General features: G+C 44.8%; 1 protein-coding gene across 5 annotated transcripts in view; it reads left to right on the top strand.

Annotated features, from left to right (window-relative positions):
- Positions 1–17,204, top strand: part of LOC139105842 (Krueppel-like factor 6) — a 286,889-nt gene that overhangs the window by 257,032 nt on the left and 12,653 nt on the right. For all 5 annotated transcript variants that reach the window (XM_070662145.1, XM_070662146.1, XM_070662148.1 and 2 more), the window contains 4 exons: positions 2,633–2,803; positions 3,019–3,264; positions 3,731–3,942; positions 4,729–4,955. In XM_070662145.1, coding sequence (XP_070518246.1) covers positions 2,633–2,803; positions 3,019–3,264; positions 3,731–3,942; positions 4,729–4,955 — 856 coding nt within the window. The remainder of the gene's footprint in view (positions 1–2,632; positions 2,804–3,018; positions 3,265–3,730; positions 3,943–4,728; positions 4,956–17,204) is intronic.

Here is a 17,204-nt window from a genome sequence, read left to right as displayed (position 1 = left end):
TAACCGAGCGAGCTCCCAGTTATTTTTCACGGCGACTACGTCGCACATTGCGCTCCCTAGGCTGCGCAGCGTGGCCGGTTTACCGTTACGGGTAACAAAGAAAATCAAAATATCTTCCGCGAAACCATCCGCAATTCCCGGAATAACGTAGAAACCGCGAAAGGTCGAACCCACGTTTCCTTGAACGCGAGTCGTACGTAGCCTCGTAAAGGCGTTGCGCTTCCTGTTTCGCGGTGGGTTACGACGCCGCACAAAATCAATATTAATATGACGTGCTTTGCCTAACAAATAACGGAATTGTGGTACTGAAGTCTTCATCGTATAAACATTATCTATTTTCGATATTTGATTATTTTCGATACTGAACTATTTTTGATATTGAAATATTCTCTACAGTCTCTTATTTTAATAATCAAGGGAAGTACTTTAAACAAAACATCCATTCCTCTCGTTGAAGTTTTAAAAAGCTGGCACAATTTAATTTTTCAGTCCACTTTTCTATTCGTTTTATATTAACAATTGATTTATTAAAATGTATTATTAAAACGTTTCAATTATTTAGAGCACGTGTGCCTTCCGTTAGAATCGATCAGTATTTTTATGGCTTCGAGCAGGTTAATAGTGTTCCATTTCGAAACCATGATTAACGTTGTTTTCCTCAAAGATTTTCTGACAGATTAAGTCGACAGGATAGATCGGTCGTCTATATAGAGCTGCGCCGCGGAGGTCAGGATTAGTAAAGTTCAGTTGATGCTGGAGCAAGCCCTAGGGAAGGAGAAACGGTCCCTAAGCGAGTGATAAAATTCCTTTCCAAGTTATATTAACGCCGTTAGTCGTACCCACGGTGCCCCCGGACGAACTTTAATCGTGAATAATGAAGGAGCCCGGCGGCGATTATTTTTCTCGCAGAAGGGACCAACGGCATTAGACGCAGCCCTCGAACTTCGGCTCGCAGCCGGTTTTTTTTTTTTTTTTTTTTTTTTTTTCTCTCTTTTTTTCGCAGTTTCTGAAGAATCTTTGTCAGGCGGGAAAATAGACTTGACTTCTTGCTCGTTGTTTGATTCTAGACGTACTTATCGTAAATTACGGTATTACAGATAACTAATTCGTACACTTGCTTCTCGTGATTTTACGATTGCGGCTTTGAAAGCCGATTCGCTCGGCGCAAAAACGATGCGTCCTAATTCGCTTAGCTCCCGCGTACTGTTTTCAATTAAAGGCTCGACGTAAAGCAGTTTGTAAGCGCTTTACTCTTACAATTTTGTGTTTAAGAAGCGGAGATGGTGATTGCAATTTTATTTTGTCCACCGTAAAGAGACTGTTTATTAAGACGTGTGATTGCAATGACGTTAAGAACATATTTCTCGATGGACTATATTATACTGCTACCAACGCCGGCATGTAACAAACGTTCTTAAAGTAGCTTTATAGAAGGCGAATAGCTTCATTTATAATAGCGTCAGAGAGAACCGTCGTTCCTGATGGTAACCGTTAAGGGCGAATAATAAATTGGTAGACAATGCCCGAAGGAAGATACGAAAGTGCACAAAGAATGCTTGCGTCAGCTATCGTTTTTAGCTCGTAGGCGGAAAGAAAAATAATATTGTTGTTGAAGGTTGGTATAAATTACTCTCGTAGAATGTTATTCCATTTGTAATAATTAATTTCATAGCAAAATTTACTATATAAAAAAAAAATTTTAAAATAATGTGATAATATCATGCAAAACAACAATTTTCATTTTAAAAAAACCAACAAAATAACGAAATTAAATTAATTACTTACAATAGGAAATTAATTAAAAATTTTGAAGTGAAGACGGACAGTTTAAATTGCTCTAAGAATATTCATAATTGAATTTTTATAAAACCGAGCGCGACCACTATTTCATAAAATTAGCGCTTAAAAATTACGTACGCTATATGTATTAAAATTGCGAGTTATTATGGCGCAGCTATCATTTCGTAATTATTCGCTATACGGAGCCTCCGCTCAAAGAGAAGTCGACAGGACGAAGGACCCGAAGGAGACTTAGCCCGAACGGAGTGCTATAATCTCATTTGTGTGGTATAGTTGGTGCATAATTCCTCGTAGTGAGTAGCATAACTTTGTACTCTCTCCAAGGAACTGTACCAAACTGGCACAGCCTACGGGAGAGCATCAACTTCACAAACTCGCGAGTAGTTGCGTTGACGGCGCCGTACTTTCCCATATGGGATGCTCGACTTCTGAAGATAATTTCTGCAGCATTTGCGGACTACTGCGCGATCACCGCAAGCGCTCGTCATATCATAAGATCACATTGCAAAAAAAAAAAAAAGAAAGAAAAAGAAAAATATTTTGCTTTTTAGATTACGCTATTCTATAACGACTTGACGCGTATTTTTTCCCCTGCTTAAAACGATGTAAAACTTCTCATGAAATATTCGCGAAGTAATCTATACAAAAGTGTGAAGTGCCAATTTGTATTAAAGCGATATATATCATCTGATCTTAATCGGTTCCCTTCTCTTTTATAGCTATTAAAATTAAGTCACAGTACCGCCCATTGCCACCATTTCAGCGTGAGTGGCTCGGCGGGATACTTAAGTCGCTTCAGTCTCCTAACAAGCCCTCTTGTCTCCTCTTTCAGACATGCTACGAGATGGAGAGGTACCTGAAGGACGAGCCGAAGTTACAATCGTACAAAAAACTCCCCACGGAACTAGACACAGCGCCCTGGAACCTCTTCAGGGCACCATCGATCTCATGGACGACATCCACCGGAACGAGCGCGCAATTCGACGCTCCAATCAAAATGGAGGTACATAATCGATGTTTACGAACTATTAAGCTATCTATTAAATTAATCCCGCAGGGAGAATTTTTTTATTTATACGCTAATAAACCTTTATTTTTAATTCTTCGTATATTATTTTTATGCGCTCGCATGTTCAACGTGATATCGATTATTGCACGGTCTTAAAATTAATATGATTTTTTTAAAAATAAAATCGCTTCTCTCTCTTTATAAATCAGGTGACGACGTCGTCAGACGAGAGAGATCCCCTCTGTCTGGACGACATTAAATTCAGTCCCAGCGATCATAACGATAATGGCCGCGATAGGGATCTCCTCGATCGTCACCTCGACTCTTTATCGATGTCTTCGGCGAGTTCGGCGTGTTCAGCACTGTCCTGGGACAGCTCACCTTCCCTCTCCTGCACGGCGCTTATTCTTAAAAAAGAACCGAGTGAAGACCTTGAGGAAGACGAGGAGCACGAGGTATGCTATGTGTACTTAGCGATAATGACATTTTACTTGAAATTAATAGCGTTACGAATTCGCGTTACAAATCCGCGTTAAAACATTAATTAATTTAAAATAAATTTAACACAAAGTTGAAATACGTTCCTTTGTTTGTTTTATAAAATTCAGAAAATTCATAAAACATTATTTAAAAACCCTGACCAAGCTTCCGCTTTGAATAATTATTACCGAACTTAATTTTCAGGAAATATTTATTAAAGTTAAATTTTTGTAATTTTTTATTTAACGCAACGCGCAATATATCTCGTTGAACGCAACCTAGTTGAACGCTACGAGTTCGTAAGATCGATTTATTTATCTATGGTAACCGGCCCGAGTTCAATACGAACCCCAGCGGCGATTCACGGACCGACGCGATCGTTTCCTGTTACGTTATTAATCGTAATCTCGTTGTATAATGCGCGCAATTTTGCCGCTGCAGGAGATCGAGGAGGAGGAAGATAGCGGGTGCGAAAGTGAAGGCCAGATCCTGACGCCACCATCGAGTCCCGGCTCGGGTCAAGGTCATTCCAACTCCAGTCACTCGTCGAGCGGGAGTTCGATGCTCGACGTGCACAACCTCAACCTTCACGGCACGGGCGGGAGGAGTGCTATCGTCAGGGTTACCGCTGGGAACGCGCAGAGTGTCGCAAGGTGAGCGTTGCAAAATTTGCGTATCCTTTTTTTTCCTAGCGATCGCTCGCACTCTTTTCTCCGCGCTACGCGACCGAAAAATTCAGACGGAAGAAACGTCCTGCTTTCGCGTCGGTGGTTCCTCTTTGAGTAAAATTCTCTCGTTGCCGCTATTCTTACTTAATGAAAACCTAATTGCCGCTAGAATTGAAAGAGGCAAGTGGCTTAACGCGATACTTGTCTTACGAAAGACGGATGTGCCGTATAGTTACGTCTCTCGCTCGGAAATTATCTTGATTAACTGTAACTGGCATTACCTGACATAAAGTGGACGTACTTTCCGGGTCGACTTATCCCATCCAATTCGTTCCCGGCAATTTTCTACGGAATTTACAAAAAAAAGGAGAAGCAGACCGGCGGCTCATTAAAAAAAAGAAAAAAGAAAAAAAAAATTTACGTTGTCGGGAAGTAGCCTCCGAACGTTTCTCTACCGAGATAAGAAACTTAAAACAATTCGCCCTCGCGATCCATCATTAACCCGTCGCCGGAATTGCGCTCCTCTCGATTCGCTCGCGTTTCTTTCAAAGAACGAGACGTGCGCCGATTACTCAATGCCCGTCGTCCGATTACGCTACTTGCTATTTCGCGCGCGTTAAACTGTGCCGGGGACTGGCGAGCCGTGACACGCCACGGGCCCGCTTTACGGATGTCGCGCCTCAATAGCGCGCAACGGGCTAATTACAACGAGGTCGAAACACAGCGAGTGAGAGCGGGTGTATCACGATTTTTTTTTTTTATATTTTACAGACTGATCTCCGTCACGGCGAACGGCTTCCCCGCGGTAGCCAGCACGCAACACGCGCACGCGGGTACAACCGCGGCCACAACCACCGTGGCTAACAGGCACCACGCGAGGAGCAACGAGCACAGTCCGCCCGACACGAAACGTAGGATACACAAATGCCAATTTCCTGGTTGCAAGAAGGTGTACACCAAGAGTTCGCATCTCAAGGCCCATCAAAGGACGCACACGGGTAAGTGAGCTGAATGCAAGTAACGTTTATCTAATGGGCTATCTGAAGCCGGCGTGTAGCGAAGCGGTCGATAAATTAACCGGCTTAAATCGCCACCAGCGCGAGAATAATCTGATAGATCGCCCGCGACGCGGCACGCGCGATTCCAAATAATCATAAAAGCGATAGAGCTGAACTATGATTACGACGTGCCGCCCGATGAATACGTACGGCGCGCGATGCGTTTACGAGCATGTCGGCACGAATTACAGTAAATTTTTCAAATCGGACGCGCCCGCTATGCGAACAGCGGGAGTATAATTAATTAAGGGTGCTTCGTTATTCGCGTCAACGCGCTCGCGAGATGGCATCTGGCTGACGAAACAAAGCAGACAAATGTAGCGCTCATTCGCGCGCACTCTGATGCATTTATCTTCGATAGAATCGGAACCCCCTCGCTCGAAACATCGCGTATTTCTCTAATTGGCTATTGTCGTTTTGAAGCATTTTCGTGTTCTTTTTATAAATTTTTTTTTTATTATTATTTTTTTTTTTTATTTATTTTTTTTTTTTTATAAAGGAAATGCATAATACACCACGATTAAATTGAACTCGTTTAGCGTGTTCTATTTCAGCTTATCAATTTTATTGCATTACGCGTATATCGATTTGTATTTTTTTACCTAGCCTTTCATGTCTCAATATCTAAAGCATTATTCGAAACCCGTTTGTTCTTTAATATCAGCGCGCAAAAGTCAGTTATTACTAAAAATGTAATACTTTATCGGCGTGGTACCGACTTACGGAATAAGAATAATTATATTCTTCGTCGATTGAAATTTTGGCATTTTGATGGAATACGTGAAACTTTCCCTCTTCAAATAGTAGCGATATCGTGTCTCGCCACTTCCACGATTCACCGTTGACGGTGCACCGTTCGAACGCGATATTGCCATAGGTCTTCTTCTCTCTCTCCGATCCTCTTCGCGGTCGCTTGCGGTGAACGGTGGCAGGCAGAGGGATTGTAATTAACGAACTCTCCTGCTTCCCTCCTCTCTCTCTCTCTCTCTCTTCTTTCAGAGTAAGTGTGTGCAACCCGTTCTCGTTCTCGGGTCCCTGCTCTTTATCCACGGTTTTTGTCGCGTCATACTCAGATCCCACGGTTTTCGTCAGTCGTACGTACTGTGCTCTGTAGTATGTACCCTTGTCCTTCCATGTATGTATAGTTTAGGCACGATCCCCATATTGTGAAAATGACGAGAAAGAGAGAAGCGAGAGGGAGGAAGAGAGAGAGAAAGAGAGAAAGAGGGAAAGAGGAAGGGGCGAAGGGCCGGAATGCAAGGATGGTAATAAGGGACGGGCTGGCCGCCTCCATCCTGCAGCATGGCAGGTACGTCGGGATTGCTTCTCGCGGATCGTTAAGCAGAACTGCTAACTACGGGATTATGCATACTGCGGGACCCGTCCCGCAATTATGACTCTGTTATGAATTCGTCCTGACACAAGAATCCCCCTGTCGGCGGAACGGCTGCGCCAGACGACAGACGGCCGCGACATGTACGACGGCTCGCCGTAGAACGTTTATCTCGAGACGTTTACGGCGAGAAAGGTGTAAAAGTGCGCTGTGCCCTCGGGTATTGGTTTGCCCATCTTCCTTCCGTTGTTCAATCCGTACTTCGCAATGTCGCACGCTGGGTATCGAACGTTGTACGCTTGGAAACTAAAACGTTTCTCCGTCGCACAATGGTTTCCGCAAGTTTTTTTCTTTTTTGTATCCGTTTAGCGTTTTCGAGAAATAATCTGAATTCGGTCTTTGTAAAATATTGAACAAGACATAGCTATACCTTAAAAATATTTTTAAAACTTTACTTTTATATTAAAATTTTTTTTTTTAGATTTTTTTTAATGCTAATGTTTTTTTTCTTTTTTTTGTACAGCGATTTATATTTATCAAATCAATTTTATTTGAATATATAAAGGTTTTATAATTCTTCTTGAAATATTACGACGAAAACAATTGCGCAACAACTTCCATACTTATTGATTGCCATCCATCTGCATGAGGTTTCCGGCGCGATCTCGTCGTCGAAAAAGTTGGGCGACACGCTCTCCTCGAGAGTTCGCCGTCGGGAGAAAAACGACCGCGCCGAGAAACTTTGAGAAGCGAGGCTTTTCGCGGGGATGGAAATGGCGGTAGACTTTGATCTCACTCGACGGAATCTAATTACCCTGCGGACAGGACTTCGCGGTAGCGAGACACGAAACGAAGCGAGTCGTCGATCGCAAGACGACAACGTGAAGGTTCGTTACGAATTCCATCGGCGAAGTTTCTCTTCGGAAGGCTCCTCGATATGTAGATATCCCGAGGAGGATCGACGGAGATCTAGTCTCTTAGTCTGATTTTATATTTGCCAGAGACGACGACGACGACGAGACACGACGTGTACATCTACCAACATCCGTCGAATTACATTATTCTCGAAGACGACGGACTTAGTGCCGATTCTGCAATGTGATCCGATTAAACGACTTAAATCAACGTATCCACTTGCTGATTCCTTTGTAACGAAATGATCAGACGTTACTGCTAAATAGCAGGTGTGCCTATTGATTTATCAGGACTCAATTTTTTTTTTTTTTTTTTTTTTTTTTGCAGGCGAAGCTCGTTTTAAAGCGAACGAACTCTCACGGCTGCGAGAGAACCGTTGAAATATCTTGAATCCCGCTAGTTCAGCACTTCGTGATAATTTTAGATTTTTGTCTGCGTTACGCACCGATGCGAAATGTGGTTTTTAACCGGCCGTTTAAATCACACTGTTCAAACCCGCAAGTTAATTAAAACGTTTAAACGGATTTGGGCCTTCTGCAAAGAGGCTAATTTGAGCGGGGCGCAGCGTTTCGCGAGCGCGCCGCGGAGCGGCTGCGATTTTTCACCGTCACTCACAACGCAGACAGATTTACGTGGAATTTGTGTAATGCGCGATGAGAAGAAAGCTCTACGTAATTACGTTAATTATAAATCGTAAAGGGGGAAAAAACTCCGGGAGAAGACTTGGTTATAGGAATGATAATACCGAAAGAAAAATCCGCGGATAAACTCTTTGTTCCGTTTCTCATAGTATCTTCACGAGAATAAAACCCGGACTAATTCTTCTTTTTCATCGTGCTTATCCTTCTCGCGTATTAGGTTCTTGTCCGAGCGGGTCCTTCCTCAGTGCGGGAGCGTTGCAGGACTCTCGTATCCGATTTTCCCACGGGTGTCAAGGAACTATCGATCGCCGTCCCGCAGCCTCACGTCGGCCGGTGTATAGCGGCGAGAGAAAAGAGGGGCGAAAGGATAGGAAGAGAGAGATTTCCAATTACAGGGACTTTCCGTTCTGGAATTCCATTCCGAACGTCATTGTTCTCGCGTCGCGCGCCGCGGACAGGACTTTGATCCTTCGACGAGAGAGTCCGATCGCTTCGCCCGGGACACTTAACAGTCCTTCACTTCGTTCCGGAAAGTGGATAGTCAACATATATGAGAAAGAGCGATTTTATCCCTTCTTTGAGTTCACTTGACAATCGCGCAATTTCGTGCAGGAAATGAAACGTTAGCGTTCCTCGGTCTACGAAAATAGAAAAATATTTGTTCGAGAAGAAAACCTCCGTTGGCCCCTGACTTATAAACGCTTAATAAATTTATAAATGCGAGCTATTAAACGCTTGTGAGAAGCAACGAAATAAGATAATTTAACGTAACATTATTAATGTCGTGCAGAGACCGCAACTTTTCTTATCGCGTTACCAAGTATATGTATATGTATACTCCTTTGTAATATTTTTGACTGCAAGGAATGAAGAAGGCGAGAATGGGGATATAAATGACTGGAAGATGATAATACGTACATATACATATACATATATATATTCATACGCGATTGAAAACTTTGCTTCAACGGATCGAGGGAAAGGCAGTCAAGGCACGAAGAAAGAGAGTGCCGAGATTACGTACGGAGATCGAAGTGGGTCAGCCAAAGTATAATAATTTAACATGAGAGCGCTTTAGAGACGCGCAGCTTTTCGCGATCTTAAATCAAACGAAGAATAGAACGAGCGGCGGCGGCGCGCGGCCCCGGGAACTTATTTATCAACGTAGCTCGCGACGATGAATCCGCCGCTGTCGAAAACAGTCTGCTTATATACATTACTTCTGCATTTCTCCTTAGACGTGTCGGTGTATCCGCGAACAATAGGACCCGAAGGTATCCCAGCGCCGGGAGGGCGGTATAATCGAATTAACCATAAATCCAGCGCGTTTCCGCGCAAACGGATATCCGTGATTTATGCCTGGCGAATGGTCCGTGAGCGCGAAAGAAACGGTCGACGCAATCGCCCGGTTAAAACATTACAATAAAGCGAGAAATAAATTTTGCAAAACGGCAGAACGACTTTCTTAAGTTTCCAACGTTTGCGTGAGAAATGTATCGCTTTTCTCTACGATATTAATTATGCCGCTGCTTGTCGCTGCTCGTTTCGCCCGTTTCTCCACGTTTCGATAAATATTCAGCTTACTGAAAACTCAATTACATCGACGTCGAAGCACACGCTCGCTATACACCGAAGGCAATCAAAATATACGTACCTACGTAACGCTCGGCGCGTTATTCACGCCTCGGTGCTATTTCGCGTACAAACGAGCCTGTTATTTTTCGTCGCAGACACCGTGCCCGGTGCGCGGAGGAGCTACCGCGTCGCGACGGTGATCTGAAATTTGTCGGTACATTGATTCGAGGGGACCACCGAGCGCTTCGCGAGGTCTGGGGTAAGCGGCACGTCGTCGTCGAGCCCCCGTACTCCATTACTAAAAGTTTCTGATCGCGGTGCATCGCGGTAATGCGATTCGTAAATAATGGTTTTCGAGAAACTAAGCTCGGCGACGCACCGTCCGCTTTCTTTTCCGCCGTCGTCGTGGTCGTATTCCCGCGAGCCAAGTGCATCTGCGCGATTGAACACGTCTCCTCTTACGTTTAAACCGCAAGCTCAAAGTCTCAGCTGCGTCCTCCCGAACTCTCCCCCTCCCGCAGGAGACCGCAGGCGCCTGTGGTTGTAAGTGATCTCCCTCCCCTATCCCTCTATATTTCGTCGATGTTAAATCTTAGATGTTGCCAACGTATGCCCGTGGTTCTCTAACGCGATACACATCGGCCATCGATTTTCGCAGCTGGGAAGTCGCTAACGGATCGCGGATCGTACTCCCGTGAGAGTTCAGGCACCGGGTAAATTTAGGTCAACGTAATTAATTCAGGATTAATTACACGAGGAGAAATCGTCTATTTTATCGGGGGCGCCTTTTATCGCGAGCGAACACGTTATGGGTGCACCGGTATAGCTAATCGATTATTGCGCGTAATTCGAGTATCAGTGGCGATAAAGCGCTCCGCAATTCTTTGAAAAGCTTTGTTGCGCGAAATCGGTGGAATCGTTTTTCAAACTATTTCTAGAGATTCGCTCGCGGTGGGAAACTTGCCGGCGAATCTGAATTGCGCGTATGTTGTAATAAAAGAATACCAACAGAAGCGTTTTATTGCAAGCCGTTGATGTGATGTGCTTTCACGTTGCGTTTCGAATTACGAAATATTTCAACGAAATTGGCCGGCTGCTTTCGCGTCGGTATCGGGAGCAGATAGCTTTCAATTAAATTCCGGTAATATATTCCGATATTTACGCCGGTACATCGCCTAGATCATTTCCTCGATTACTTACGTGCTATTTACGCGAAAGTTTGCATAACGTATATACATTGTAACGCGTATACCCCGGAGCGACCCACGCGCACATGTGCGCCACACATCGATTCGCACCTCGGGCACTGTTCGAAACACATGATCGCGCCAAAGTTAGACCCGTCTGCCGCGACGGGGGTTGTGTACCGCAAACAATTGGAAACGTCGTCAAAGTTCTCGCTTCGGTTGACAGCGTAACCGCACTTCACAACACGCGAAATGCGAATCGCATCCGGCAGTTTCGCGACACGCGATGAAAATCTTTTATACACGCGTCACGGAGAGAGTTGCGGTTCGAAAACCGAAGCTATAAAAATTCTCTCGCGCGATTTTTATGCGAGGTGTATATCCTCCCGACACTTTCGATTTCTTTTGTTCTCGCGCTCTCTTTCGTTGCATTCGACGCCGTTTGAGGCACCTGATATGCCAGCGATAAAAGAACCAAAATTATGCGTAACGCGGGCTCGATCTTTGCCGACTTCCAATGCCTTGATATTATTAAGGATATTAAAGAAATTCTTGGAAAAATGCGTGCTCAGTGCTCGAGCTCCGTGAATTGTCCTTTTCTTTTTACCTTCGCCGCGTTTTGTTTTGCGAACGATCGCACGCCCATTTTCACGATACAATACTTCCGAAAGAAATCTCTCATTTATCATTTCTGCGACGCCGCTATCTTGTACCGGCAAGAACAACGTCATTCGCAAAATCCGTCCGCTCAAAACTGAGTATGAAGCGATATTGCGCTTCGTAAAATTTCCCCCGGACCCTCCCGTGCGATCCTCGAGAGGGATCCGAATATCGAAAAAAAAAAAAAAATAATAATAAAATTCCGTCGTGGGTAGAGGTAACTGCGCTGTTTTCCGTGGACCCTTTCTTACATGGGAAACGTCTAGTCGGTCATCCCTCGAACGATCTATCACGCGGCCCTGTAGGACGGTTCCTGATATATTAAACGCTTTCGTAACAAGAAACTTCTCTTTGCCAAGTATTTTTGGATGTAAACCAGAATTTCGTAATCTTTAAATCGTGGAGAAGTTCACTGAGCGCTTTTCTTTCCCCTTTCCCCTCTCTACTAAAAAATTAACTGCGCGTTTCTTTAAAGCGGAGCCATTGTCCGTATCGCGCAACACAATGCCAAAAGGTTCGGTACCGAATTTTCTGATTACCACTCAAGCGAGTCAACATTCGCGGCTACGTTTCGACCGAATTTTCAAGAGCATCGAGGATCCCGCGTCATTAGATCCCGAAGGGTTCGCGTGAGGAACGTCTTTGAATATGCAAGGGTACGCCGCGTTATCAGGAAATCTCATCTCTCTCGCCGGCGGGGGCAATGAAAATCTTTTGGTGAATAAAGCACAAGCGTATCTCCTCCTTTATAGCGCACAATATTTCTTGAAAGGAAAACCCTCTCTTTCTTGCTCTCACCGTTTTTCATTCCAACGGGGAGTTTCTAGTCTTGCTTTGTCTTGCAAAAAAAAAAAAAAAAAAAGGGAGGGGAACCGTGCTCCGCCGAAATTCGGTATGCGAAGAAGAAACGGACGCAATACGTCTCGTAATTTGATACGCGTCACTACGAGGAATTCCTCAGATTGCACGCGAAACGCGAGGTGCATAAAAGCGACTAATGTAAAGTACGAGTACTATGCTGGCGGTGCCAGAAAATCGTATCTCTCTTCCCAGGGGGCATGAAGCAAAATCTTTTTGTAAAAGAGATACCTTGCATTTCCTCTTTTATAGCGCACGATATTTCTCCGAAGAAAGCGTTCCTCTTTCTTACTTGTTCGCGGTGACGACCGTCTCTTTTTAAAAAGATAAGTTTTCAACGTATTTCTCCCTAAAACTAGAATTCGAGGACAGAAAATGGAGAATTTATTCGTTCAAAGTCGTTGTCTATTTGTAAGATCGATAAAACACGAAAAGCACGTTGACATCCTACGGCAAGAAATATGTAACATAGTATATATATTTATTAACTAAATTCCGAGTAGGAATAACAGAAATGCGCAACATGTCCGTAATTGCAACCTTTCAGCTCGTTTCTACTTTTTAGTTGGGTAAAAAGCCAATATCGTAAAGAGTCAATTTTCTGCAATCGTTGGTTTTACGTATTTCCGAATCATTCGGCAGCCAAGTTATTTCGCGGTGTCGAAATTCAGTATGTTTTCCTGGCAAAAGTTTCTTCCGCACGTCGGACTTGAAGGAAAAGCCGAGATCGATCGGCGGTCGTCGATCGCTCCCCAAGTTCGACTTGAACGAAATGCCCGCGCCGAACCGCTCTGAGAAGTCGCCGGCGATAAGTATCGCGAGGAAAGTAACGCTCGCCGCGACTTGGTGAGTTTTCCCGGAGTCACGAGGAAAAATCTCGAGTCGGCCCGTCCCTCGGGCGATCCGTCACGCGGGCGCTCGCGATGGCCTCGGGTATTAGACGCGCGCTATTCGCCGAAACGTTTTCGCGCAAAATGTCCTCGGATGTAAAAGGCGGACTCCGGGGCGGAATCCTCGGCCATAAATTCCGGTTGTCCTATCCCTCGGCGACATGACGGAAGGTACCCTATACATCCTCGCCGGCGGCGGACTTAATAAAATGCAAAGACGACGAGCACACGTTGCCAGGACGGACTGACATATCGACGCAATACCGACCCGCCGCCCGGTTCCCCGCCGGTGTAACCGTCCTCGTCCTTGGCAGAGGGAGGACATAGAAAAATCGCCCTTCCGCCGGAAAGGACGCTCCAGCATACCGTATAAGGCGCGACGACGCTAACTTCGTTATTCACGAGCACGCGAGAGCGTGCCGCGTTTTTAGACTTAGAACGATTCGGTATTCCAACTCGTTTACATGCAAAGGTAAAAGCCGATATTTTTGCGTGTTTCCTGACAGCCCTTTTTCTCTATGAGATAATGTTTATTGGGACAAGAACGGAGGGATAACGTGCTCGGCATAATAATTTCAATAATGCACTCTTGAAATGCTCGTGGCGCTTGAAAATTACCTTTCCCGGAGTAATTCCAAAGAAATTTTACAACGTTAAGCCGGGCTTGATTTGTGTGACTCGCGCTGTGAATCTATCTTAATAAAATTTGTACGTACTCTCCAATTCTCGCTAGAAATAAAAAAAAAAAAAAAAGAGAGTGCATCGAGAATGTTTTAACGTAATTAAGTCCGCTTGTTTAATACCTCTATTACATAGAAATGTCACCGTCGACAAACAGACGGGTCGTTATACGATAATAAAACGCATATTACCAAAACGTGCCCATGCATTGTTCTCTAATATCGCTTATATATCGCATGCGGAGACTTATCAAAGCCGGACAAAACTACCTCGTCAGGGGCTCATAATTACATTACCCTCGTTTCGATGAATTTCTGATATATATTTCGTCGACCGAAAGCCTGTTGCCGATTTTATTCAATATTCATGGTAAACAATGTCTAATATGTTATGCATTTCGCGCGAGGTATAAACTAATCGCATTAGTTTCGTCGTGTTTACGTATAGCGCGGTGCGCAAACGGGCGGAATCATCAATGCGTCTAAATCTATTATATGCTAGCGTAAATTAATGACTTAACGTTTAACGTTGCGCGAGAAACGCACGCTCGACAAAATCTGGCCGTGGCGGCGGCACGGCCGTCCCGATAGACGATTCCTTAGCGGTAATTTCTGGAAATTTATTTCACCAACGACGCAAGCGAAAGATGAAAGAAGCGGGATTAGCGCACGCCTAAAAATATGCGGAGAGACGGGAGCGAAAAGAGCGCGAACCGTTTACCACGGCGGCTTATTTAGCGGCATTCGTTCGCCAACACGTTCGCGAAGGGGTCGAGCGAAAGTGGGATGGGACGAGAGGGTTTAGCGCGTTAAGCCATCTTGTTTAATATGGCTTTATTACGTAGGTGGTAACGAACCGCCGGGAGGCCATTATGTGGCGATAAAATGCGCAATGCTCGTTGCACATACATGTCGTTTCGCGTGTATTCCAGCCCGCTTCGTGATATGCCCATGCGCGTCGAACAGGCCAGACGGGGCACGCGTTCACGATAAACGCCTGCGGTCGTGCAAAGCGTTACGCCATGGTCACCATGGCTACAGAAAATTTAATTCGCCCGTGAAATCGAACATTACGCGGGCGCGTAGCCGCGCGCGAGATTTTCCCTAAAAAATTGCGTTATCTCCGCGCGTAGGCTTTTCGCATTCGCATTCGTTCCCTCTCGATTCCCGATGGTTTCTCGAACGAAACAATCAGCTTCTCGTTACCGCGCTGTGAGTGTCGCAATGACAGTTCTCGTTACTGCGGCTGCCGTGATGAGGGAGCCATATTGTGTTAGACATTTATATGTAACGCAATAAATGTTAATTTGTTAGTTCTAATTCGCAATGTTCATTGATAGAGAAAAATAGCAGCCGCTATATTTTTCTTATTTCTCTCAATCTGTAATAAGATATGATATGATAAATCTTCTACGCGCGGACTGTGGCATAAATGTTAGATCGATAAGCGATCACAATGCGTTTCGCGTTCGACGAAACTTCACCGCTGAGAAACGAGTATTCTCTCGTCGCTGGGACGATCCGGGAGTCCCGTGGAGTCGACGGCAATTTTTCTCCTTGCCCGCCCGGCCACTTGTAATACATGCACCGTCGGCACCTTCCACTCCGTCGCGGTTTATCCTTATCGTCCCCGGAATTTCCTTCCGACGCGCGGGCTCCCCGCTCTCGCGGAAAAGCTCGGGCGCATTCGTGTCACCATTTCTCTAGCTGGTTGCGGGGGACAGCGAGGCGGCAAAGGGACCGGATGGCATCCGGGAGGGAGAAAGGGGGGAGGTTGGTTTTCTCGAAACGCGAGAGGCGAAAGGGTGAGATGGATGAACGGTGTGAGGTACGTCAAGTACGTGTGCCGTATTTTCCGCAGAGTCGCGGCCTCGTCGGGAATGTCGGGTGTCGTTGGCGGAGGCGCCGGAAACAGCCAGTCGAGAACGGGTGCAGGGAGTTACGGGGGCGGAGGGGAGGGAGAAGGGAACAGATTTGGTTATGCGTCGCCACGTCCCGGCTGGATTTGTCGTCGTCACCTCCTACCGGGGATGAGAGACTCGGTGGCGAAGAGGGACTCCTGCTGACACCCCTTCCTCCCCGGAACAACTTTGAAAGAGACCGAAACGCGGTGTAAATTTTTTTTCCGTTCCCTCCCCATTCTCTCGCGGGATATGTAACGTCAGGGAGACGTCAGTTGCACCAGTCATTGTAACTATGTAGTCAGGTTCAGGTTTAGGGTCGTGTAAACTTAATTATTTTTTTTTTTTAACATGTATTTTTTGCGGTTTCTTAAAAAAAAAAAAGAAAAAACTTGTAATTGTATTTACATACTTTGTTTATAAAAATTATTAAATCTTTTTTTCTACCTTTTTTTTTTAAGAATATAAGACAGTTAATTAATATATTATTTTCGTACAGACATCTGTTAGTGCGACGTTTTAAATTACAGAGTTTAGTAAACTTTTTTTTTTTTTGTTTTTCTTAAATACTGATCGCGCGCGACGTGCAGAAAATATCTTCATCAAGTCTGAAATCGCGATGCAATGTTACATTTACTTTTTCAAGCGCAGCGCATTACACGGATGAGAAAACGCTACATTTAAATTACAACTGTGCCTTTTGCGCAAACTCGCAAACAGACATGGCAATCTAAAAACAGCACTTTGTGAAGTCGAGGATTCCGCCTCTTTTTCGGATTTATGAGAACCGCGGGAGGGCAGGCGACGTGTTAAACGTTTCTCTTCGGGGTTTTATACACACATTTGTATTACTTTTATCTCGACGGCGGTGTTGTGAAATATACTCGCGCATCAGTTCCTAGATGCAGTCGGATATGCCCGACAAATTTCGTGCCTTGACAAAAATAATAGAAGATCGTATTTCAGTGCGAGCTCAAAGTACTTTACAACGGACGTATCTAGATCGCGACAAGAGACACGTCCGCGCGGACACCCCGAAAGTTTAAATCAGGGAAGACAAAGCCCGCGCTTGTAGCCTTTTTTTTTTTTTGCACGAGCCATAATTTTTCATTACGCCTTAAGAGATTTATTCAACATAGATAACCCTATCATTTTGCTTATTAATTACGTATCAAATGCTTTGTTACGCAAATTTTCTCAGATCGTCTCTCTATATTTTGTGATACGTTTACTAATCGCGGAGATTACCACACGACTGATCCGCGAAAGATTATTCGACAATCAGAAATATTATACTTGCGTCAATTAACGTGCGTAAAGAGTTAAATGAAAGGGACCGTGCGCGGGGTATTAAAATTGTACGTAAAATAGATCGTTTGTTATTATTTGTTGAAATCGATGAGTCGCGATACATCGGCGACGATGGTGCGGCACCCTTTCCCTGACAGACCACGATTTACCAGCCAGCGCGGGGGCTCTCCCAGTCGTTTCTGCCTCCGATTCGACCCTCCCCCGTCCCTACCTCGATCCGCTTCCCTCTTTCCGTGCT

This window comes from Cardiocondyla obscurior, linkage group LG09 (genome assembly GCF_019399895.1).
Source record: "Cardiocondyla obscurior isolate alpha-2009 linkage group LG09, Cobs3.1, whole genome shotgun sequence".
In the NCBI taxonomy this organism is placed as follows: domain Eukaryota; kingdom Metazoa; phylum Arthropoda; class Insecta; order Hymenoptera; family Formicidae; genus Cardiocondyla; species Cardiocondyla obscurior.
Note: the sequence above shows the minus strand (reverse complement) of the source record. Positions and strands in the feature narration are given on the sequence as shown.